The sequence below is a fragment of the Arctopsyche grandis genome, chromosome 6, assembly GCF_051622035.1.
Source record: "Arctopsyche grandis isolate Sample6627 chromosome 6, ASM5162203v2, whole genome shotgun sequence".
Lineage (NCBI taxonomy): Eukaryota > Metazoa > Arthropoda > Insecta > Trichoptera > Hydropsychidae > Arctopsyche > Arctopsyche grandis.
This window is the reverse complement of record NC_135360.1, coordinates 2,654,821-2,681,198: the sequence shown is the minus strand read 5'-3', so window position 1 is coordinate 2,681,198 and position 26,378 is coordinate 2,654,821. Positions and strand designations below refer to the sequence as shown.

The 26,378-nt window shown below is 39.4% G+C and overlaps 4 protein-coding genes and 1 long non-coding RNA gene across 7 annotated transcripts in view; 4 read left to right on the top strand and 1 right to left on the bottom strand.

The window, feature by feature from the left end:
* LOC143913579 (uncharacterized) overlaps positions 1-26,378 on the top strand; it is a 346,453-nt gene that overhangs the window by 33,357 nt on the left and 286,718 nt on the right. The window lies entirely within an intron of this gene.
* The window catches only part of LOC143913567 (uncharacterized), a 781,442-nt gene that overhangs the window by 497,997 nt on the left and 257,067 nt on the right, over positions 1-26,378 (top strand). The gene's annotated exons all lie outside the window — the stretch shown is intronic.
* LOC143913589 (uncharacterized) overlaps positions 1-26,378 on the top strand; it is a 459,558-nt gene that overhangs the window by 378,339 nt on the left and 54,841 nt on the right. The window lies entirely within an intron of this gene.
* On the top strand, positions 7,447-14,060 carry vnc (GNAT family N-acetyltransferase vnc). The gene is made up of 4 exons (XM_077433449.1): positions 7,447-7,596; positions 11,047-11,211; positions 11,279-11,427; positions 12,757-14,060. Exons 2-4 carry the CDS (start codon positions 11,052-11,054, stop codon positions 12,967-12,969), a joined length of 522 nt encoding a protein of 173 aa, XP_077289575.1. The 5' UTR covers positions 7,447-7,596; positions 11,047-11,051; the 3' UTR covers positions 12,970-14,060.
* Positions 14,053-24,985, bottom strand: cnir (cornichon-like protein). 2 transcript variants are annotated; one of them, XM_077433451.1, is made up of 4 exons: positions 23,770-24,985; positions 18,706-18,923; positions 16,688-18,084; positions 14,053-16,281 (listed from the first exon to the last, which is right to left on the bottom strand). In XM_077433451.1, exon 1 carries the CDS (start codon positions 24,267-24,269, stop codon positions 23,796-23,798), a length of 474 nt encoding a protein of 157 aa, XP_077289577.1. In that variant the 5' UTR covers positions 24,270-24,985; the 3' UTR covers positions 14,053-16,281; positions 16,688-18,084; positions 18,706-18,923; positions 23,770-23,795. The 2 variants fall into 2 exon arrangements, with proteins under 2 accessions (XP_077289577.1, XP_077289578.1); XM_077433452.1 differs by lacking the exon at positions 14,053-16,281 and having other exon boundaries at positions 17,658-18,084; positions 23,651-24,985.

Here is a 26,378-nt window from a genome sequence, read left to right as displayed (position 1 = left end):
TTTCCTACTCTTATTTAATTTTAAATTCTGTGATTTATTGCTACCTCTAATGCTATATTTATGTAAATGTAACCCTCTGTGGTGACCGCCGGGGTTCTGGCAGTACCAATGCGATGCACGGTCAGTCACCGTTTTGCGGGAAGCATTCTCTTCGTCAGAATAAACAACACCGTCACTGTTGCACTCGCCTTTCCCCATACCTCTAATAAAATATCTATCGAAATACCTAGGTAACATTTTCTTATCTAACTTATAAATAAAAACCGACATATATATTTTCAGAGTATCATCAAATTTATTAAATACTTTAACACGGATCTTATGCTAATATACCTATTTATGTGCATCTAAGATACTCTTCGTGGCTCTATTCTGTAATTTTTGTAGCCTATCTTAGCCTAGCCTACAGAAAAGATCCACAACACATAAAATGTGGTCGGACAATTGCATTATATATGATAACTGCCTCCACCACATTCACTATACTATGAAAATAGCATTTAAATCACTTGGAAACGATCCACCTTGGATTTGTTAGACCAGCATACAATGAAATCCATCCCGGCAAAAAGCTTTATGGATAAACCGACATCTGATGTGGAACCCACGGGGTTATGTTTGTATTCTTTAGAAAAGATGGACATGATAGAGGAGGGGCAGTAGATGTTAGATATGCGTTCAGCTATATCAGCGGCTTCGAAGAAAAGTGAACACTGACTCATGAATGGATTATATATGTCGCGGTATCAATGCACACACGTCAAATGTCAAATGTGAAAACGTAAACAAATGTCTGTTAGCGTGTGTGTGAGCTATCGACGCAACACCGGTGGCGAGTAGTAGTAATAGCGTAAATTCGGATGGGAAACTTAGATATGCATGTTGCTCGTATCACCAAAGTCCAAATTTGCTATGGCAGCCCCGTATTCCTGTCATGTGGCCCAGCATCCTGCTGCAGACCAACGTTCAACCCAGAACGTGCTCCAAAGCCATGTCCCACAAGAATCGCTCCCATCCTCACAAAAGTGACTTGGTCCATTCCTCTCGTGTCACCATCGTCCAAATTTGCTACGGTGGCCCAGTGTTCCTCTGTCATGTGGCCCAGCATCCTGCTGCAGACCAACGTTCAACCCAGAACGTGCTCCAAAGCCATGTCCCACAAGAATCGCCACCATCCTCACAAAAATGACGGTTGACCCTGGAAAATGTGCACCCCTCAGTCTGCCACTCTGTTGGTGGTGCTTCTTTTCCGTTCCCCTGACCCTGGAAAATGTGCACACCTCAGTCTACCACTCTGCTGGTTGTGTTTCTTTTCCGTTCCATTGACCTTGGTAAATGTGCACCCAACAGTGTGCCACTCTGTTGAATGTGCTTCTTTTCCGTTCCATTGAACCAACTGAAATCCATTTCTTTCTGATGTATTTTCCCGTTACATCTGCCAGATGATCTACACACTGCTGCAACTGTCCATGTATTTTTTCAGGTACTCGTGTTTCCACTAGTTTCCAACTAGATTTTTTTCGATGTTGACGTATATCAATTGTTCCGCTCTCTCTCGTTGAAGTCGCGATCTGACGTTTCTTCGGTTTCAAATGCCCTCACGTGGTTGATCCAAGTCGCTCGTTTCCCCAACGTCCAAATTTGTTGCGGTGGCCCCGTCTTCCTGTCATGTGGCCCAGCATCCTGCTGCAGACCAACGTTCCACCCAGAACGTGCTTCCGTTGCCATTCCCTCTGAAACGGTGCCTCTATCCTCCCAAAAGTGACTTGATTGACTCCGCCGACTGACCAACCAACATTTATCCAATCTGATAAATGTGCCTCTCTGCCGTTGCATGGTTCCGATTGAATTCCATTTCAATCCGTTTACTTTCCGACTCTTTGCGAGACGACACCTGTGACATAGCAGGTGGTTAACTAGTTTCCAATTAGACTCGACTAGTTTCCAATTAAATTTTTTTCCAGTTTGTTGACATCTGCCGTCAACAAACAGTTGAAGGAAATAGTGGCTTGTAATCGACATCTCTCAGTTGTAGTCGATCTCCGCTCCTCTTCTGACGACGATGCTTTCCCGTGGATCGTCGTCACCTACAGCCGCTAATTCTTGCTACTTGCGGCGAATTGGTGAACTGCACTCGTCCCGGTCGCCCTTTGGATGACTCTGCAATTGCCGGATGCTGCTCTCCGATGTTGCCCATGACAACGCCTCAAGTTGTCCTCTCCCGGCAGCACTTGTACGAAACCTCCCGTTTCGTAACCTCCTTCCGTCATCCCGATGACTTCTTGGCGGCCACCGCCGATAATGTCAAAGTCGAGTTGCAGTGATAACTGCAATTTGACAACCGGATATGTGATGACCGATTCTGTGTGATGCAGTGAAAACTGCATTTTTTTGTTTCGTGTCTCCATGGCTCGAACTCTCTCCTACAGCTCCCGAGGATGGCTTCGCTGTAGCTTCTCTTCCTTCGCTGGTGACTTTGTTCCACGGCCCATCTTGGATCCCACTTCTGACGACCAGTGTTGCGTACGGGTGGGTGGAGGATCCAAGTAAAAGGCCAACAGTCGTTTCACAGCATTTATTGATGATTAAGGAGATACACGCATTGCCAATGCTCCGTCCAGAATGACATGATATCGCCTACGTACCGCCTTATAAAGGGTAGATCTCTCAGGACGCCTAATCTGTTTACCTGTTGTATAGTCACGTATTCGGATATGTATTTCCACGACATTGGGTCTCCCCGCACCGATTCTGATAAATAACTAATATCGGTCATTGTTTAGCCTAAATGCACTTAGAGTCCAGATATAATCTTTGGAAGTAAGTGCATGCACCTAGTTAATCCGATAACAGATATCCGTTGGTCTAAGTGCAATTCGCACAATCCGCGGCGTACGTAACAGTATTGTTGCGTAGGGGTGGGTGGAGGATCCAAGTAAAAGGCCAAAGTCGTTTCACAGCATTTATTGATGATTAAGGAGATACACGCACTGGAAGTAGGGTTTTCAATCGTCCCGGATTGGCCGGGATTGTCCCGAAATTGGAATCACTGTCCCGTATCCCGGATGAATGCTTAATTGTCCCGGAAATTTTGAGGAAACTATTACATTTATTTTTATTGAAATTGACATTGTGCACATAAATCCGTTGAACGTCCTTCCAACGTACATACAGTCCCAGGACAGAATATTATGCCACCCCATTGAACCGCGTTCGCGCCCATTTGTAAGGGTTATAAATAATTCACAATATGATCTTTTGAGCTAGTTTTTTTTTGTAAGCTCATCCTTATTTACTACTCTATTCACCAACAAAAAATAATACAACATTATCTTTCAAAATGTCTTCAAAAATAAAAGTGAAATGAGAGAAATGAGTTTGCTCCTGAATTACGTAAAGCATATATATACATACGAGCGTTTCTGCGAAGATTTTTTATTATTTCGTTAACAACACCGTGATTTTTTCTTTTGCTGCAGCTTTACTGTATTTTTAGCGTAAGTTGGTGATTAATTTGTAAAAAAATACTTTCATTTATGTTTTAAATTGCTTGTGAGTCTTAAATAGATATATTTTTAGATTAGTCGAAAAGCAATTATTTTTAAAGAGAGAAATGCAAGTATTATAGCATTAATAAAAACTAGAATGTTTTATTAATATAAAATCGCGACAATAAAGGGTATAAGTTATACGGCTGTTTGCAAAATAAGGAAACATCTGGAACAAAGTGGCGATTTTACTTTCTTCCAGATGTTATACAAGCAAAATAATGACAAGATATGGGCAGAGTATTTCAAAAAGCATGAAAAATCGGTTGAGCTGATGAAAATTGTATCTTTCATTATGTCCATCCCTGCAGTAATGCTTACTCAGAAAGAGTATTTAGTCACATGAAGTGTGTGGACGAAGGCCAGGAATAACATGAATATCGACTTAGTAAAGGAACCAAAGTAATATTTTCCGCATGTAAAAACTATAAAATATGTTCCGAACGAATAAAAATTGAGTTGAGCTATTTGTCCCGGAATTGTCTCAGGAAAAGTTGGCAACTCGAACTGGAAGTGCTCCGTCCAGAATGTCTTGATATCGCCTAATTACCGCCTTATAAAGGGCAGGTCTCTCGGGGCATCTTCGATGTCCGATTTGTTTACCTATTGTTATGGTCACGTACTAGATGTGCCACGGAAGCGTCCCACGCTACCGCTGTGGGTTCTGAGAACTCTAAGAGAATGCGACCGAGCTACCGCTACCCCCGCTAAGTGCATTCGGGGGAGATAGTCCTCGAAACCAATTATAACGATCACACAGTCTTTGGGATGCTACCAGTGGTGGCTCGTGACAATTTTTAGTGGAGGGGCTGCACTGAAAAAATGTCATGATTCATGTAATAACAGGACAAGATAAGCATAGTTTTTGGCGTACGACCACTTACATGTGGATTTAAGTATTATTAAAAAAAACTAGCAAAATTCACCACCCATTAAAGGGGAGGTGAAAAATTGAAAAAAAAGCTTCTATTTAAAATTAAATTCCATTATTCGGTCCGGTATTTCCCCAACCATTTATTTTTCTATGCTAATCATAGAATTTATACACTCTATGTGACTATGGGGACTGATCTAGTTGTGAAGGTGTTCTTCACCACCAGTCCGCCATGTATTATAGACGAGTTCGTCTGTGTTTTAGTAGTTAATACTGCTGTTTGTTTGAATAAGGTACTTTATTGTTTGAATATACAAGTGTATAAATATGTTGTTGAAGCGGCTGGAATCGTAGTGTTCTCGAGACGGCTATTGCCTGTTGACTTGGTGTCGTGCGGGCCGCTGGATCTGCAATGTGTCGTTGCTCTGGATCCGGCTGAGTTGCAAGCGTTCTTCCATTGTAGGGTAGTGCAGTGGTAGCTGGTCAGATGCTGGATGTCGACTGCTGTCGTGGTGGCTGCTGCCTGTTGACTGGTCTGCTGCTGTGTGTCGACTGAAGTTGTTTGGGGTGGACCTCCTTTTATATTGTTTTTGGGGATTCACGTGACTTGTGTTTGGCGATTGATTCCGAGAACCGCATGTGGTGTTTACGTGTGCGAGTTATGCGAGGAATGCGGTTTGTTGTTTAGGGTGGACGTTTCTCGAATGTTTGGCGTCGTTCCACTCGATTTAGTTTAATGGATGCAGGTGTTCTTCGACTTTGTGTCGTTCTGCTTGATTTGTTGGGGTGGAATATGCTCGAATGTTTGGCGTCGTTCCACTCGATTTAGTTTAATGGATGCAGGTGTTCTTCGACTTGAGATGACGTCAATGGTTGAGCGTGAGAAATGTATTCTCCGTCGCAATAGATTTCGATAGTTTCGATTGCGGTGACGAGATTCCTACACGACTTTTTCGGTAAGTTCTAGTCGCGAAAAGTGTAAATTTTGTAAATATTTTACTGAATTATTTTGTTCTTCCATTTTTAAAAGAAAAAAAATCTTAATATATTTAAATAAAAATTACGAGAAAAAGTTAAACAGGAGTAAACAAATGGGCTTTCAGAAGAATACAAAAGTTTGTTGTTATCAAAATGAAAACGACTCACCGGAGATTTGATGAGGGCTCGTACACAAACAATTAAGAGTAACGAAAACGTATAAAGGAAACGAATAAAGCTGTGATTGTGCGAGCCAACGAATCAACTGAAAGAATAAACGCGCAAAATCTTAAACAAAGTGACAGATGAATCGCGACAGTGCTGCCGATATGGCTTTTTCCGTGGCCAGGTCTGAAATAAACTCAGCCCAGAGGCGACGAACTGGCAGAGTGAGTGAAAGAGAAAGAGCTATCTGCAGTGGCAAATAGCTCTTTCTCTTTCTCGTTCCGAAACTCCGGGCTGCGCGGCGTTCAGGGCGGCGCTGTAACACTTTACAGCCAGTACAGCAACATTTTAATTCATCTGTCACCATACAAGTTAGTGGGGTCTTCGAAACAGTCAACACTACTTACAATATCACCCTTTTGGATACGGGTGATATTGTAAGTAATATTTACTCTGTCGAAGGCCCCCAATAGTTCGTTCATCCAACTAATAAAAAGAATATCATTAATAAATAAAATATTAAATGTATTATTATACATATATTTTAGAATTTTATAGGAGGGCCTGCAGCCCGGCAGCCCATTAGAGGTCTGTTCGTACCTAGTCAGCACGTACCGACTTCAGCAGGTATCCGGCCGTACGAAAAGTATTCTTTGGTACATTTTGTATGGGTATATTCATACCAACCGTCACGTTTACGCCACGGCAGGCGTACAGCAGTACCCGACATTTCCTGTTCGTACCTTACAGCAACATCCGTCAACGTATCGTATCCGTTTTTTTGTCCATCGTGGAAATACACACGCGAATTACGTGCCACGAGTCTGCCACTTTGCTATTTTGGACCAATTATCGATAGTGACAGTTGACAGCTGTTCAATCTTTCGACATGGTTTTGGCGCAATTATTTCAAAAAAATTAAAATTTTTTACGGAAATATTTAAAAAAATTTTTTCCATCATCCACAAGCTCCTTATACAGTGTCCAAAACTCTCCTTCGGTTTTTCTATTTTTTAACATGGGATGCACATCAAAACGCCTCTGTGCTTTTTTATTGCCTTCTTGAGCTTCTTCTTCCAACAACAGCGCGATTATACATAATTTTTCGTTCGATAAACGCCGAAACATTTTTGCCGACTTGTATTCTGACGCGTAGCTACGAATGCACGTGTATGCATTCATATTGTAAGTACTCGACAATACGACGTAAGCAATATTGCACCGTATCGTCATGGCCTCTAATGTATAAGTAAGCCGATTTTGCCTTGCACTCGGCCAAAGTGCCGTAAACGTGACGTGACCGCGACGTGTAGGTAGATATGAATAGAAATGTAATAAAATGACATATTTGAAACGGAGTCGTGCAGTGCTCAAGCCGTGCAGTGCTGTTAAGTATGAACAGACCTTAAGACGAGCCGCCACTGGATGCTACTCGGCCTAATCCGAGTGTACGTAACAGTATGATGGACTTTTCAGCCGCCAGATGTTCCGTCATAGAGATCTTAGTGGCTTTGTGACCAGTTATCACCGAACCATTATGTTATCTCTCGATCAGAGTTGCGAGTTGGCAGTACTGTTGGCAACAGTGCGATCGCACCCGTTGCAACCATTATTATTGCGATTATTACGATACGATTGATAATAGTCAATTGGCGAACGAGTGGCCACTGATATAGTTGGCCACTGATGCAGTTGAGCGGCTTCCTTTCGGCAGCCGCCCTCTCGCTCGCTCTTCTCTTGGCCCTCCTCCTCCTCGTGGCCCTCGGTAAAGCCCCCACACCCACACCCACACCCACACCCACACCCCCACACCTAACCTAACCTCAAACTGTCACCGGCCGACACCCCCAACCCACTGACACGTGCGCCTCCACCTTGCAGGTTGGTTCCTCGTCTGGAAGTGCTTCCTGTCCAGGTTCCGCTTCGTGCGAGAGCTGCTGGGAGGCTCGCCTGACTCCGCGCCCCTCGTCGACTCCAAGGAGAGCCGCACTCGTGCCAAGAAGATCCGCAGAGAGTAAACCAAACCACCTTGTACGTACACATTCTATTCCGTACAGCACTGCAAAATGTTACACGAGAACGAGTCGGATGTGTTGGCATATAAGAGCCTATGGTATCATTTATCATCACGAGCCCGTTGACTCGGTACTCTCCCCGCACTATCGCCCGGAGATATCTATTTCAACAAACTCATTGAATAAACCAAGCAGTCATTTCAGATTGCACGTCCTCAGCGTGGATCTCGTCCTCAGTATGCCGATCGATTAAACACTCCGTCTCCAAACTTTCCTTGGTTAATCTTTTGCTGATTCTTAGCGCCGATATATATATATATATATATATATATATATATATATATATATATATATATATATATATCTCGTTATTCTGATCGACGCTTCTTTAAACCAACAATACAAGAAATGAACTAATTATAGACGGCTGTCGGTGAACCGATTTTCATGTCTGATATTGACTTTCTTTCGACGAGAAGATTTACTATACACGAATCAAAACGGAGCTTGATTTCACGATTTCTTGCAAACAGCTACAGCTTCCTCCTTTTGTATGAGAATGTCACGGCATCGTCTTCGGTAGATGGTAAAGGTTATAAGTTCATCGTTAAATACAAATAGGAATAAAAATATATATATTTCGTTTTAAAATTATGCCTCTAGATATTGGGAAAGCAGTGTTGGCTCTTATCGCTAATTGTGTTGAATATTTATGTTAGTTATGTACACAATGAGTCGTGATTTATTTGAACTCGATTTTCCATTGTTCTTCAATGTCTTTTCAATGTGAATACGAAACCTCTTTGTGTGTTGGAAAATCTATTATTACAATAATTATTATCGAAATAAAACGCTTTATGATTTCTATGGTGTGTTGTATTTTTTAAAGCTTTTATAAACAATTTTTCGACAGGCTGGCATGTCACTGAACTGACTAAGTAAAGCTACACCACAATTACATAAATGAACATTATTTACTAAGATTATGTATTACGAATAAAATATTCGCAAGCTCTATCTATCGTTGACCAAAATGGCAAAGTTTCAAAACGATCGGAAGAATGTAGGAGTAGTGACAGACCAATTAGTGAAGTGAAACATAGAATAGCCTTGTAAGAATAATACAAAAAAAACATGAAATATTATGAATAAAACATTCGCAAATCTATTAAACGAATTAAAAATAATAAAAAAACGCCATTAATTGTATAGTAACAGATAATATTCGGTTTCACAACGGAACGTCCCCTGACAAAATGTATACGCGACATAATGTCCACAGACGAAATGATAACGGGACATTATGACATTCATATGTTCGGAAAAAAAAATTTTTAACGAAAAAAATGTGCGAGAATTCAATTAAGTGTGTGATGACAAAGATCTACATATATACGTCCTTTGACATTATTAAATAAATATTAGATATTTATTATGTTAACCTTTAGTAGGGGTGATTTTCTTTCTTCTTTTGATTGTCTTTATTTATTTACTAGTGTGGTGCCCGTTGGTTTCGACGAGTGACTTTGGAAAGGAATTGATACACGAGTTATACATATAACTCTTTATGTAAAGCATATCAATCGTAAAATGTCGAGCGCTCATTAAACGCTACACGTTCGCTCGCATTCAATATCAGGAGCACATGTCGGTCGCTCGAATCCCCGCCTTCCCGCGTCTCCTCGACACGATCGGTCGTCACGCCACATCCCCATGCATTAACCCACACTCCTGGTATTCTAAAATTTGTTTATTTGAAATCTCCAAACTTGTCGATGCACTCGCACGTACATACATACATACATACAAACATCGCGTCCGTTTTTATATATTAGAGGACCGAAAAGTAATCAAAAAAATATTCCATGTCCTGAACTATAGACCATGGACAGCCAATCTTCAGCGATAATTCGTCGGATGTGTTTGACAAGGATCTGATTCCACGTATTATCATCTCATTTTTGAGCTCTTCTTTTGAACCGTGTCTCGACACAAACTGACTGCGAAAGAGCTCGTTGAAAGGTTTCGATTACTTTTCGGTCCCCCTAATATATTATACTAGTTGTTTTGCCCGGCTTCGCTCAGTATTTGTAATATTAACAGCTTAAACATGGCGAATCTAATAGTAAATATTCATTTGTTTTTTTATTAAATATATTTATATCGAATAGAAACTTTGATTTGCTTTCGATGCTACCAACCAACATTGCATACTTACATAGTTACAAAGTCTCTTTCGAAATTATATTTTAGACTAGTTGTTTTACCCGGCTTCGCTCAGTAATTCATTTGTTTTTTTATTAAATTTATTTGAATCGAAAAAAATACATGTCGAATTTTTACAGATATTTGGCTTTTGCAGTTTTTAGCTGAAAATCTAGTAATGCTGTGCCAAACGTGAATATTGGAATCAATTTGTCTGATTTTCATTGAAACGGTTCATGTAAAATTGGCATCTCCTTTCCTGTCACTCTTGCTAATCTCAAGTTATTCAGTGTCTTGTGGTTCGCCATTTTGATTACAAAATGCTGCAAAAATTTCTCCATAGATGTCACTGTGGAATGTTTGTATAAAATACTTTTGTAGATTGATTGTATTAACCCTTTGCCATAAATATAGCGAACAAGCCTTGTACGCGGCACCTTTTTCGCGAATTTGGCAATCGAGTTTTCGACCTTAAATACAGATTTTAATATTTACTCAAGTAACCAGATATGTTAATTAACACAAAATATTATTTTAAACAATAAAATACATGATATATCTCGTAGTTTTGGATTAATTGTCAAATAATCATTCTTCATAATTGTATGAAGACGTGACGTCACATAAACGAGGTTTCAGTATGGTTCCACAAAAACTAATTTTTGACTGATATATATTCATTTTAAGCAAATTGAATAGATGGCATTCAACTCTCAGTAATATATTCAACCAATTTTGAACCTTAAAACAGTTGAAATAGGCGCATATAAGCCTCAAAATCCCGTGTAAAGTTCAGAAATTCTATGGAAGACAGCCGCGCTACAGACTTGTCGCCCAAAGCTTCCATAGAAGACGGCCGCGGGCAAACGGTTATGTGCACTTGCTCTATGAATTAAATAAATTTATTAATGTCAAAGAACGTGTATAGATCTTCATCAATATTTTTTGAACATATGAATGGCTTATTATATACCACTATCTTCTTGTGTCTGTAGACTTTATGTCGGGGACGTTTTGTCGTTCACCGTTGTGTCCGGGTACCCAAAAATCATCAGGTATTACTCGTCCGAATCCCTGAAATGTTTCTTTTGTCCTCGGTGGATCGAAATTTGACCAGTCGATCTTATTCTATTGTCCGCTTTCTTCCGAGCTATCCGAAAATGCAAGGAGATCTTCAGTCGTCAGAACTATCTTCTTCAATTGTAGCATTCTTTTCGATGCTTAACCTGATGTATGTAACAGTAAACGTTCATCCTTGCAGCCAAAATGAATATACGGTGCGCGCGTCCCGATGACCTCATGAACATGCAGCACTGCAATCTGCTATGCCTGCCGGAAAACTATCAGATGAAGTATTACTTTTATCACGGTCTGTCTTGGCCGCAACTGAGCTACGTCGCCGAGGACGAGAGCGGTCATATAGTCGGTAAGAATCGACGCACTGAATCCGGCATCTCAATGACTCCACTGTTCATATCACCGTATTGTTCAAGGCTATGTGCTGGCTAAGATGGAGGAAGACAGCGAGGACAACAAGCACGGTCACATTACGTCGCTGGCCGTCAAACGCTCACATCGGAGACTCGGTCTCGCACAGAAGTTGATGAATCAAGCGTCGCAAGCCATGGTCGAGTGCTTTCAGGTGAGATGTTCAATTTGATTAGATCATTACAGGTATTTATTTCCTTTTCGTACATAATTATTAATAATTCCAAACATTACAAATACAATAGCATAGAGACAAATTCGATATACAGAAAAATTTTGCTTAGCAACAAAAAACTTACGGGGTTAGAGATTTGAAAGATCTTTACCATGTGCCAGGGTTACATTATGATGAAAGAGATGGATAACCGCGATCTGCGTTGACGACGAATCGATTTTAATTTTTTCCATCTTTCGACTTTCCTTACAGTGACCTCTCAGACCCCAAATCTTGTCCACTTTTTAAGTAGCAAATATTTTTTTCAATGATCAAAGTAAAGTTTCTAATGCAATCTGTAGAAATGCACACAAATTTTTCGTAATGCACAGAAACTTTTTTTAATGTCCAAAAAATTTTATTAAAAGCACATTTATTTTATAAAATGGACGTTTAAATTGTTCCCATTAAAATAATAACTATATAAGGCAATAGAAAAATGACAATCAATAGAAAAAACATCCGACTATTGATTCCAATACTCGCATTTGCCACAGCAGATACTAGATTTTGAGCTACAGATTGCAAAAGTCAAAAATCTGTAATGCGCATTTTTTAAACGCTTATATCTCATAATAAAAAATAAAATAAAAATAAATGAGAAGAAGCCAACAAAAATCACTGTCATATTCGAATTTAGTGGGTCAAACTTAGTATAGATTGAATATTCTCCACTCCAGTAAGTAAAAACGTGGTGTTTTTGTTGCTCAGTGTAAGTATTCAACAAATTCGAAACGTCAGACACTCAAATTTGCGAGAAATGGTGATAGATTGCCAGTTTTGGTGGGACCGTTTCAACAACGAAATCAGATTAATTGGCAACGATCGACCTGGAGTAATATATTTAAGGTCTGGCCAGCAGCAACACTGGTGAAATGTATGAATGCTTCCATATAGAATGTACCAAAGAATCCTTTTCGACCTTGCTGGTCTGTGCTGTGCTGATATGAATAGACCTTTATACGCTAACCACTTTGTTTACAATTACATTGCTGGTTTATACACATCTGGAATACCAAGCATTGTTATGTGTATAATTGCTACATTGCCGAGTATCTTTTATGCCACCAATGGTGGCCATGTTTATTTTTAAACTGATAGGCAACGAAGGCAGGAGTTTTTGGGTTGGATTTGTTAATTTAACCATTTTTAAGTACAGCATCATATCATTTATTTTCATCAGGATAAAATACAATTGCTCGTTTCATGGAAAATAGTAAATAAAACAACGTCTTTGTTTTTGTGTCAATAGTTTGTTTATTTTTGCAGGCGAAATATGTGTCTCTGCATGTGAGGAAGAGTAACCGAGCCGCTCTCAACTTGTATACAAACTCGTTGCACTTCCGAATCATGGATATCGAGCCTAAATACTATGCCGACGGAGAGGACGCATACTCCATGCAGCGGGATCTGAGTACTTTCGCATCAGACAGCGAGGAGTTGGAGATCACGTCGGAGTCAGCGATCATATCTCAGTGTTGAATCTGAATGGCCTCGGGCCTCATTTTTCACCTCCACATAAATTAATCGTTCAATGCTGTGATATAAAAAGAAATAAATACATTTTTCTTTACTTTTTTTTTTTTTTTTTTTTGTCATGTTATTTGATATTTTTTCAATGTTAGTGTAGTTTCGGAATCTTTTGAATGTGGTTCTATTGAAGTAGTAGTGATCGAGGAGAGGTAGTAGCTCGTGACCTTAACAAGCTAGGAAGTATGAATAGGATAGACTGTATTGGGAACAATTTAAACTTCCATTTTATAAAATAAATGTGCATTCAAAAAAGTTTCTGTACATTACAAACAAATTGTGAAATGACGGATACAGATTGCATTAGAAAATTTGCTTTGATCATTGAAAAAAATATTTGCTACTTAAAATGACAGATGAAATGTATTGGCAACGCCGCGAATACCAAAATACGAACCGACAACGACCAACGCTTCTCTCTACTGGATTTCTTCTGTTCTCTTACTCTTCAGCTTGCGACCTTCGACACTTACGACCTTGGCTTCGACTCTATAATCTGACATCATCATTCATATTCGTACGTAATACGTAAACAAAAGTAAACACTTTTGACAGTTGACAGGTCAATAGCGGAAGACTGCAACGTTGCCACTTTTTGTATCTATTCTAATGCTAAAATCTATTTTTTCGAATGATCGTTTGATATTTTTTAGTGGTCACTTTATAATGCCAAAACATTTCATTCGATGCACAATAAGAGATTGTTTAATGCACCGAAAATAATGTGCTCAAACATTTTTTTAAAGATCATTCATTTTTCTCAAAGTCTGACAGTTAAATCATACCCAATTGTATTTCTAATGAGTAGGATGTGTGGCTAGAGCTAGGTTAGATGTACATAGATGAAAGGATGCAAGGAGAACTTCAGATGAGACGAGCAGACAATGAGCTGGGCAGATAAATGAGTGTTGTTCAGGACAAAGAAATGCTGACGATGCAGGGAAAGATCACGGTATTTGGCTGCTTGGATTTGAACAAGTGTAAGCACAAAAAATTACAATATTTGTTATTTTGCCAATAAATAATTTTTTTATTAATTTGAGAATATATTGTATATTTATAAAATCACTCAATTGTATAGTACTACATAAAAACAAACACATTTAACACTTAAAAGTAACATTTTTTTGTTCTGTCATCTTTACATTTTTTATTTATAAATATATGTACATTAAGTATGCAGTCTTCTGGTACAATTACAATTAAATAATCCAGCAAAACTACACACCGAAATCAGAGAGATCCTTAAAATTTGAACGTTCAGACGTTGTGTAACAAAGTATATATGTATAATTACAACCCCATCGGTCCGATTTAGTCGATGTACGTCTTTAAAAACTGGTCAAGAAGTTTCTACTGGATGGAATAATGCATCAGATAGCATTAGACATGTTAAAATAAACGACTGTGAATCGAAACAGCCGTTTATACTACTACACGGTGGAATTAATCAAACCAAACGGTAAAATCCCACTACAAAAAAGTATTATGCAACTGTCCGTGACGTGGAAAGTCCATCGACACGGACAGCCAAGAACGTTTGACCAAATCAAACAAATAATTATTCAGAAAAATGCATCCTGTGATAACAAATATATTTGCACAACATTCTAACCGCGTCGTTTCAGACACAGAATAATACGTTGAGGCCATCTGGAGAAAGCTCCGGAAGAGGAAGGGGCCTTCTATAGTAGATCAGCGGCAAAATTACGCACTGAAAGAACACTTGAACCAGTAATAAATCCGACTGCTGAAGAGTCGAATGTAAAAAAAACAAGCCAGGATGCAGAAAATTTACGGTCAAATCATTCTGTTCCAAGTATATAGCACAAAGACAAATTTCAAAAGGTTGAACTTTCGACTCATCACACAGCCGACTCGATTTAATTCATGTTGCAATTGAAACTGTAGATAATATCCCGAAGGGGTTCCGAGATAGTTACTCTCAGAAGCGAACAACAGACCCATCGAGACGAATCGCTTCACCGAGCCAACATAAACAAATATTGCTTATTCAAAGGAAAGAACAATATGGAAGGACAGTGGAGTTATCGATAAAATACATGTGATAAAACAATCCAACGAAAAATGCGAGACGGTTCTACAGTAAATATAGAAAAACCCGAGGTTGCAATCAACTATGCATTGACCTATCGTCCCTCAAATGGTGGAGACAGTTATTCTTTTGTGGGATGGAGGTATGTGTGATAAACTCCTCTATACTATACAAGAACCAGAGGAAGAAAAAAAACCCAATGACCCACTCGAAATTTGCCAAATTGTTGGACCAGCTTGTAGACGATTTTCACCAAGGTGCTGGTTCCCGGGGCGGCTCTTTTTCTCTTCATGTAGAACATCGACTTATCGGCAAACTACATATACTTCGTTCATGGACTAAGAAAGGTATGCAGCATGTGAAAAATGCTTCGAGTTGGCGGTATGAACACCAACAAAAAATGCCCAAGTTCAAAGGATTAAAACCTTGGGTTTACAAAAGAAGTTACTAACATTTTATCATAAAACAGTATTAAACTCCCAAAAATTTTAATTCGACTAATAATAAAAAAACGATTGCTATGAACTTGAGACTAGGAATGCTGCCGTAGCCATTGTAAGAAATGCAAAATCATACTGATAAATTGAAGAATAGTCCGACAAGAATGTGGAGAACAATAAAAACCTTGATCTCAAGTAAGGAATGAACGAATTAGACATAGAAGTAGAATGGATGGTTTAAATGTAGAGGTTTTAAAACAAACACGAACTAACGTAGGAGCTTGTTTATTGAGAGTAATCAATTTATCTCTACAGACGGGTATTGTCCCGGATGAGTGGAAAGTGGTCAAGGTTGTACCAGGTACCTTTAAGGTCAATGAAATGAGACCCATTAACATGTTACCTGTCGTTTGACTGAGGACCAATCAGGTTTCAAAAAGCGACATTCAACTGAAACGGCCATTCAATTGGATGGCATTGATTGGCCGATCAAATAAGATGGTTGCAGCCGTATTTTTGGACTTCAAAAGAGCATTTGAAGAGTACCAGCGGCTGTCCAGATATGACATTGCCGCAGTCGGAAGCGAGACGCATAGACTCATAGGCCGAAGAGAGCCACCGATCCAATATCTGGTACAAATTTTTGTAGGAGAACTTTCAAACACTCCACGCCACGCACGACCGGAGCAAGATGATGAGGGAGCTCAAATTTAAATACAAGAGCATCACCGGCGAGCTCGTCACGACTAATCCGATCCTGTGCGAGCCCTGACTGGCGAGAGTGAACGCTCTGAAAAGAGGACTCGGTCCCCGTGAAGTTCGCGAATGAAGACCTCGAGGCCTATTTCAAAGACCGATCTTACGAAAACGCCTCGGCGGAGAATTGCAACGTTGACGTTGAAGATCCGAGCAAATACGCAATCAATATTAACCAGATCAAAAGACGAACAACACAGTTGGTATTAATAATTACCGGAATTTATTAATAATGCGACGTCCAGGTTAAATATCTATTATACCTCATTTCGTCAACTTAATAATAATCAATCAATTAATTAACAACATCTTGCGAAGTGATACATCATAATAGACAAGTGTGGGTAATGGATTAGGAACGTTCTACATGGACTTGAGAGAGAAATTGCCAATGTTAAAAACTGCCATCAAAACGAACCCAATTCGCACTTACAAGAGATGGCTTTGTACCGAAGGCAGACCTCTCGGACTCGAGGAATCGAGGCCCAAGCCGAAGAAGAGGGAGACGTCCACAGAAGATGTCGACGTTGCAGATCGACTACGAGGCCGAAATCTTGGCGAAGAATTGAGCCATCGACTATGTGAAGCTGAAGCCGGACCAGAGGATGATCGGCGACACACTCTTCGAAGGGCAGACGGGGAACCGGTTCCACCGGCACATCGAACTGAACCTCAAGTCGGCTCACACGATGCGTTATATTAACTTATATATCTGGAGGCTCAAGTATTCATTTCCAACTGTGAGAATTCCAATCGTTGAACTTTGAAACGAGAGCACGGTGACACGGGACCGTATCTGCCGTTACAAACCAGATAAGGCAAATGAGGCGAAAGAACGGCTTCGGCCTCTAAAATCGACAACCGAAGCCAAGCTCACAATATGTTGTGGCAGCAAAACAAAACCCGCAGGATGAACGAGATAGTTTCATTTCCACGCCTTTTTAACCGGTGGTGAATCAAGTATTGATGATTTAACACATTCGTACATTACAATTTAAGAAAAACACAATCACTTCCCGTGAAGATATGCGTACATAAATCAACACAGGAATATTATAATACACAAGCGAAGCTTATGTATACATGACCAAACGCGCAAAATAAACACAAAAGCTTATCTGCAGCACATCGATGACAGCAACAAATAGAGACCGTTGGGTGGAAAACTTCGTTACACAACGTCGCATACTCGGATCGTTCAAGGACTACAAGATAAGAATAAATGATGTACGTACAATTCGAGACGGGTCAAAATGCCAGGTCAGACCCAATCAATATCACAAGTTGCGCAAATATAATTGTACAGCGTTGCACCAATGCAGGCCGTGGTCTAAAATATGACTAAAAACTTAAAGCTAACGTATGTATTATATGTAAAAGCGCAACTTCAACACAATCCACTTTTTATTATATACATGTATTAGCTACATAAATGCACAATCACAGGACTTCATTGCGCAATATAATATCAAAACAGTACTAACGTTGGGGTCAAGTAAGGGGGGGGGGGGAAACACACCCGAGTGGTATGGGACGTCATGTTCCCCAGACCGAATTCGAAGGTAGCACGTGTATGCATATCCATATGCAGCCGACAAGTATCTCCGATATTTCTTCAAATATGGGATTCATGAGGTCAAAACAAGGATAAAATATCACGGAAAACACTCCAGGGGGTGATTTTCGGGACTTTGCACCATGTATATGGACTAGGGGTGCTGCGTTTTCTTCACATGTTTAAAATAATCTAAAAAAAAAAAAACACACGTCCCACGACCCACTCAGTGTGTTTTCGCCTCAACACAATGGCGGCCGCTTGACTCATATTTGTATCATATTGGGTGCACAACGCTTACTGCGCGAACTGTTTCAATGATACAAATATATACATATATCAGTTCAAACTGATATATATTTGTATCACGTTTGTGGCCAATGATACAATTTTGTATCACGTTTTCGTTTATGACGAAATCGTGTTACAAATATATATGAGCGGACTGAAAAATGTATTCTGCACGAAAAATATATTCGCGCAGTCGTGAATCATATATGTATCGGCGGCCAGCAAGCGTTGTGCACCCGACATGATAAAAATATGAGTCAGCGGCCGCCATACTGATAATGATATGTTACATTTTTATAATGATTGCGCAACAGTTTGTACAGATCGAATGTTTGAGACTTGATTAACTTGATTAATAAATAGAAAATTAATTTAACACTAATAAAATGAGTATTCTATACATAAATGGGTATCACTAGTTTGCGGAGTCGAGCTGCTGAAATGTGGCTCGAAGCAAAGAAATATGTTAAAAACCAGTAATGGCATAACATCGGTTCTTTTAAAGGTAAGAGACGACCTTTCATTCCATATTTATGTATACTTTTAAATGTATTTTAATTTCTACTTTTTATTAAATGATAAATATTGGCGGTTCATTTTTTTTTTTAAATATTAAACTACGCCAAACCTGCAGTCGAAAACTGTGGTACCGAAACCGGTCCAATTTCAATCTTTTGGTTTTGCATTTTCGGCAGAGATGATGACGCGTTCGAAGCTCGGATAAACAGCGAATCCAATCCAGTGTTGCATCATCACTGGGAAATGCGTCGGATAAATAAACGTCGAAAATATGCTTTCAACTCAAAACCTATAAAAAAAAAGTTACAGATTAAAAACTTATTTGTACAAAATTAAACATTGCAACAATTAAAGATAGTCTAAAAGGGAGACCACAAACGTGCAAATTTATCGTTGAATAGATTGCTCGGTTGAAGCTCCTTTTCATATGAAGGCAAGCATCATTTGTGAGAACGTTGCTCGTTTAAAGACCGCTCAACTCTAATTCGGATAAGATAAGATAAGAGGCGAATGAATTCACCGCTTAATAAAATTTCAATAATAATACCATTATAGAAAATAGTTGGTTAGTATCGTTGTTACTAGTTTGATGAAATTTATTGTTTAGCCCTTTGAGTGCTGACGTCTTTTCTGTTGAAAGCCGACCACGCTGAAAATTTCCAACTAGAATTGTTTAGATATCCAATAGAAAGCAGGTATAGTAAAAATTGTCGCTAATCCAAACAAACCCTAGATAACTACCGCCGAGGATTTCCAGGATTTTGTAAAGGTGTGTTTAGACTCTCTAAATATATCTTGCAACAATATAAAATAAACAAAACGAGTCTGTTAATGAATGCATTTTTCCAAAACTAATCTTTATTGTTGTTGAAATATAACGCTCGCAATTTAAATGCTAAGCCACAATCTAAAATACTCCAGCAGTTAGGGATTTCCATTGGGAAATTCTACTATGGTTACAAATTCACAAACTCCAGTGTAAACCAGTCTTTATAAACATTGACACGGATTACACCCATATTCAATGCATTTTTTTTTCAATGACACATGGAAAGACTCGGCCGGTAGTGTATTTGTTTATTTTTTACATACTCAATAAACAACGCTTATTGGCGTATTACAGGCTCGTGGACGTGTCGACCGACATTGGTCAGCATTCAAAGGGTTAATAAAATTTCAAGAACTTTTATAAAAGTTATCGTTTAACCCTTTGAATGCTGACCAACGCCGATCGGCGTTTTGCCAACAAATCTATAGGCCTGAAAAACGACGATAGGCGTTGTCTTTTGAGCATGTACAAAGCAAACAAGAATACTACCCGCTAAGCCAAGCTTTCCAGATTGAATATGATGGGTCGTGTAATCCGTGTCATTCATTTGTCAACGTTTATTAAGACTGGTTTACACCGTAATTTCTGATTAGACTTGTTTTTATTTATACTATACTGTTGCAAGATATATTAGAGAGTCTAAACACACCTTTACAAAACTCGAAATCCTCGGCGGTAGTCATCTAGGGTTTGTTTGGATTACCCACAATTTGTATACCGGCTTTCTATTCAATTTCTAAGCAATTCTAGTTGGAAATTTTCAGCGTGGCGAGCTTTCAACAGAAACCAAACAGCATCATATACATCTGAATACGCATTCGGCATTAGAAGAAGATCGATAAATTGGCTCGTTGGTGGTCTGTCGGTTAAACCGGAGACAGCTCACTGTTGTATGTGTGTCAGTGTAAAGAAGTATTGCCAGTGCGGAAGAAAACGCAATTAGTATAGGTACCTATACAATATTTAGAATTTTACACACTTTGGTACGTACGTATAAGTTATTCTACACTCACACACACACAAAACCAGAGAAATGTTACAATAATAGAAGTGCCTTCACCTATAAATTGCCTGTTTCAAACTAATAAACGTACCGTCTCCATAACCACGCATATATACGCTACAACGCACGGAACATAATCACATATTCACAACGGAAATAAAAGTTTTATTCTGATTTATTTACAATTTAAGTATATGGTGAAGAAGTAGGACATTGGTAGCCAATCCGTTTCTTTTCTCAATTGGCGGATTAGTTCTATCCACTTTTTTTTCGTATTTGCCTGTCCTTGGGAACTTTCAAATTAACGTGTAATGTATATAGTTTCAACAAAAATATGTATTAATGAACGATGTTTATACTAATTAAACTTAAATAATAGGTTATTAATATAACGTGAGTATTCGGCGCCACCGAGAGCAATGTTTTTACATTTATTTAAAAATAATTTTTACATTTCTCTGGTGCCACCCCTGAAATTTTATGTAGAATGCGAGCGATCGCCATGACACTTTTAAAAAATGTCAAACTACGATGTCAATTGAATAATATGTTACTTAAAAGATCAATATGCACTTATAAAAATGTATTCCATATGGTTTATTGTGTGTTTTTGAATGCATCGTGCAATTTTTAACGATGCACTTGCCCATCTTGCGAGTAATATAAACAAACAGAAGTTTTTATCATACGTCGAGCGCCAAGCTCTTTTCTTCAAGTGACATTCTGATCTAAATAATTTTAGCATCAGTCGTATTTAATGCTTGGTGGTCGACGTATGTCCGATAAAAACTTCTCTGCTTGTTTATATTGCTCGCAAGATGGGCGAGTGCATCGGTAAAAATTGCACAATACATTCAAAAACACACAACAAAAAACATGGGATACATTTTTATATAAAGTAAATTGATCCGATTGTATTCTGTGCGATGTAGCGTATTTATAGAGACGTACCGCGTAAAATTGACAACAAATATTTATTCGTAAGGGGCCCCCCTCTATTCTTATTACATCTCTCTGTGTACAGCCCTCTTAATCCTTTGCCCGCGGCAATAAATATAGCGAACAAGCCCTGTACGTGGCGGCACCTTTTTCGCGAATTTTGCAATCGAGTTTTCGACCTTAAATACAAGTTTTAATATTTACTCTAGTAACCAGATATATTAATTAACACATAAAGTATTATTTTAAACAATAAAATACATAATATATGTCGTAGTTTTGGCTTAATTGTCAAATAATCATTCTTCATACAATTGAGACGTATCGTCGCCATTGTTCAACAGACGTGACGTCACATAAACGAAGTTTCAGTATGGTTCCACAAAAAACTAATTTTCGACTGGTATATATTCATTTTAAGCAAATTGAATACATGGCATTCAACTCTCAGTAATACATTCAACCAATTTTGAACCTTAAAACAGTTGAAATAGGCGCATATAAGCCTTAAAATCCCGTGCAAAGCTCAGAAATTCTATGGAAGACAGCCGCGCTCTGCTACAGACTTGTCGCCCAAGAAGACGGCCGCGGGTATTGTATGAAGACGTGACGTCACATAACAGGAGGTTTCAGCATGGTTCCATAAAAAACTAATTTTTGCCTGGTATATATTAATTTTAAGCAAATTGAATAGATGACATTCAACTCTCGGTAATATTTTCAACCAATTTTGAACCTTAAAGCAGTCGAAATAGGCGCATATAAGGCTCAAAATCCCGTGCAAAGTTCATAAATTGTATGGAAGACAGCCGCGCTCTGACACAGACTTGTCGCCCAAGAAGACGGCCGCGGGCATTGTATGAAGACGTGACGTCACATAACAGGAGGTTTCACTATGGTTCCACAAAAAACTAATTTTTGCCTGGTATATATTCATTTTAAGCAAATTGAATAGATGGCATTCAACTCTCAGTTATATATTCAATCAATTTTGAACCTTAAAACAGTTGAAATAGGCGCATATAAGGCTCAAAGTCCCGTGCAAAGTTCAGAAATTTTATGGAAGAGTCGCGCGAAGCTACCATAGAAGGTGGCTGTGGGCATTGTATGAAGACGTGACGTCACATAAACGAGGTTTCAGTATGGTACCACAAAACCACTAATTTTTGACCGGTATATATTCATTTTAAGCAAATTGAATAGATGGCATTCAACTTTCAGTAGTATATTCAACCAATTTTGAACCTTAAAACAGTCGAAATGGGCGCATATAAGGCTCAAAATTCCGTGCAAAGCTCAGAAATTCTATGGAAGACAGTAGCGCGAAGCTTCTATAGAAGATGGCCGCGGGCATTGTATGAAGACGTGCCGTCACATAACAGGAGGTTTCAGTATGGTACCACAAAAAACTAATTTTTGACCGGTATATATTAATTTTAAGCAAATTGAATAGATGGCATTCAACTTTCAGTAGTATATTCAACCAATTTTGAACCTTAAAACAGTCGAAATGGGCGCATATAAGGCTCAAAATTCCGTGCAAAGCTCAGAAATTCTATGGAAGACAGTAGCGCGAAGCTTCTATAGAAGATGGCCGCGGGCATTGTATGAAGACGTGCCGTCACATAACAGGAGGTTTCAGTATGGTACCACAAAAAACTAATTTTTGACCGGTATATATTAATTTTAAGCAAATTGAATAGATGGCATTCAACTTTCAGTAGTATATTCAACCAATTTTGAACCTTAAAACAGTCGAAATGGGCGCATATAATGCTCAAAATTCCGTGCAAAGCTCAGAAATTCTATGGAAGACAGTAGCGCGAAGCTTCTATAGAAGGTGGCTGCGGGCATTGTATTAAGACGTGACGTCACATAACAGGAGGTTTCACTATGGTTCCATAAAAAACTAATTTTTGTCTGGTATATATTAATTTTAAGCAAATTGAATAGACGGCATTCAACTTTCAGTAGTATATTCAACCAATTTTGAACCTTAAAACAGTCGAAATGGGCGCATATAAGGCTCAAAGTCCCGTGCAAAGTTCAGAAATTTTATGGAAGACAGTAGCGCGAAGCTTCTATAGAAGATGGCCGCGGGCATTGTATGAAGACGTGCCGTCACATAACAGGAGGTTTCACTATGGTTCCATAAAAAACTAATTTTTGTCTGGTATATATTAATTTTAAGCAAATTGAATAGATGGCATTCAACTTTCAGTAGTATATTCAACCAATTTTGAACCTTAAAACAGTCGAAATGGGCGCATATAAGGCTCAAAGTCCCGTGCAAAGTTCAGAAATTTTACGGTAGACAGCCGCGCTCTTGTCGGCCATAAAGAGTGAAAGAGTGAAGGGGGAGACCTGTGGGTGTGGGGGTGTGTGGGTGTTTAGAGCTCGGTGATGATGGTGTCGTCGTGGTGGCGTTGCAGCGGGTCGCCCTTGAGCAGCGCCACGATGAGGCAGTAGAGGTAGACGAAGAAGAAGAGCAGGTAGTGGGCGAGGTAGAGCAAGACGTCGCGCAGGTGGCGGGAGAGGCGGTCGCGCTCGTGGATGTCGGTGGGCTCGTACACGCCCAGGTTGCCGGTGGGCACGGAGAGCGCCTCGTAGCAGAGCCACACCAGCAGCGGCAGGCCGGCGCCCGCCAACCCCCAACACCCGTGCAGCGCCAACACCGCCACCAGCGCCGCGTGCGCCCCCGCCTTCCACCGCACCCACCCGTTCAGCCGCGAGCAGCACTCCACGGCGTTCAGGTAGTCGCACTCCAGGTCGGAGAGCGTGATCACGTGATACACCAGCAGGAACAGCAGCGCCCCGTTGTCCACGAGCGCCAGCGCGAACACCACACCCTCCGACAGGAACATCGCCACACCACCACACCACACCACCACAACACCACACCCACACACTTTGACAGTTGCCCGCGACGCAGCGGTCGCAGGCCCCAACGCAATATCCGCGCGCGGCCATAGCCCCGACACCACTTTTGGTTTACGTTTACGTTTGGCCTTCTCCTTCTTCGACTTTCCAGTGTGCTGTCGGATCCCCCCGACGTTAAGAGGGTCGTATACATAATTGTTGACAATTTTAGTAGCAGTGGGTAATATTTCAGAGATAGTTTTGTAGGGATATAGCACGACGAGTGATATCACCTATTTCCCTCATCGAACTAAATCTGTACAAATGACATTGTAGGCATATAGTACAACTGAAATGATCTCATCAGGTCACTGCGGCACATATCCAGGAAAGTCATTAACGCATGACACACGCTCGCCTCGTCAAAAGGTCGACACGTGTTTCTATACACGTGTCTGGGAAACAAAGGAAAAACACACTAAACCCATAAAAACCACGAACTACGTCCAGGCGTATGAACCCATAAAACCACGCTCGCGAGTACCAAGAACAAAATATGTGCACACGACACACTTCAACCCAAAACGTTTATAAAGCAACGCAGCAACCTCCATCGGCAGAGTGAGCCTCTGGAGTTCGAACAGATCACTTCTCCGAAGAAACCTCTTCGTACATACGATAACCATTGTACCAATTGAACGAAAATAAATATCCTCTTTCAAACTACACAACACGTGTTTCGTTAGACCGGGATACGGTCAACATACCTTCCCTGTCTTACAACATCATCGCGACCTGTTCTCGTATACAAAAGTCAACCGTGGCCGAAACACTTCGTCCAACTTAAGGTCTGTTCATACTTAACAGCACTGCACGGCTTCAGTACTGCACGACTCCGTTTCAAATATGTCATTTTATTACATTTCTATTCATATAAATTTTAAAATGCACGCTGACTATATAATAAAAAAAATGGCTAGAAAAGTTGGTGTATTATGTAGATTAAGAAATATTTTAAGTAAAAAAAGTAAAATTTTAGTGTTTAATTCAATTGTCTTGCCACGTGTGGTTTATTGTGCCACTGTGCTTAATTTGTTTAGTGGCCAAGATTTAGAAAAAATGCAAAAAATACAGAATAAAGCTATGAGAGGTATTTTGAATGTGAGTAGATTTAAGAGTATTGGAAGTATGTTAGATAAATTAGGATGGATGAGTATTAGAATTAGTCTAAATATTAGTACATTGTCTTTTGTTTATAAGTTAGATCATAAGTTATTACCTAAGTATTTTGATGATTATATAATAAGGAATAGAGATAAACATAGTTTTTATACTAGAAATAAGGACAAACTAGTTGTAAGTAGAATAAGAAAAAATAAAACGGCTGGGGGTGTTTTTCACAGGGGTGTGCTCATGTATAATGCCCTCCCTGAGTGCATCAGGTCTGCTAAAAATATGGATGCATTCCTGCGAGGTGCGAAGAGACACCTCTGTCAGGGACAGTACATATAAGTTAATTATAAATTTTAGAGCTAAGTATAATAATTAAGATGTATTTTTAAATTAGCTTAATAGCTAAAATATATATAAATAAATAAATAAAATATCTACCTACACGTCGCAGTCACGTCACGTTTACAGCAATTTGGCCGAATGCAAGGCAAAATCGGCTTACTTATACATTACAGGCCATGAAGATACGGCGCAATATTGCTTACGTCGTATTGTCGAGTACTTACAATATGAATGCATACACGTGCATTCGTAGCTACGCGTCAGAATACAAGTCGGCAAAAATGTTTCGACGTTTATCGAACGAAAAATTATGTATAATCGCGCTGTTGTTGGAAGAAGAAGCTGAAGAAGGCAATAAAAACCACGGAGACGTTTTGATGTGCATCCCAAATTAAAAAATAGAAAAACCGAAGGAGAGTTTTGGACACTATATAAGGAGCTTGTGGATGATTTTTTTTAAATATTTCTGTAAAAAAATTTTTTGAAATATTTGCGCCAAAACCAGGTCGAAAGATTGAACAGCTGTCAACTGTCACTATCGATAATTGGTCCAAAACAGCAAAGCGGCAGACTCGTGGCACGTAATTCGCGTGTATATT

Coding starts and splice junctions, on each gene's coding strand:
- vnc (XM_077433449.1), top strand. CDS start 11,052: ATGAATATACGGTGCGCGCGTCCCGATGACCTCATGAACATGCAGCAC. Junction 11,212..11,278: donor CGAGAGCGGTCATATAGTCG/GTAAGAATCGAC, acceptor GTATTGTTCAAG/GCTATGTGCTGGCTAAGATG. Junction 11,428..12,756: donor CCATGGTCGAGTGCTTTCAG/GTGAGATGTTCA, acceptor TTATTTTTGCAG/GCGAAATATGTGTCTCTGCA.
- cnir (XM_077433451.1), bottom strand. CDS start 24,269: ATGTTCCTGTCGGAGGGTGTGGTGTTCGCGCTGGCGCTCGTGGACAAC.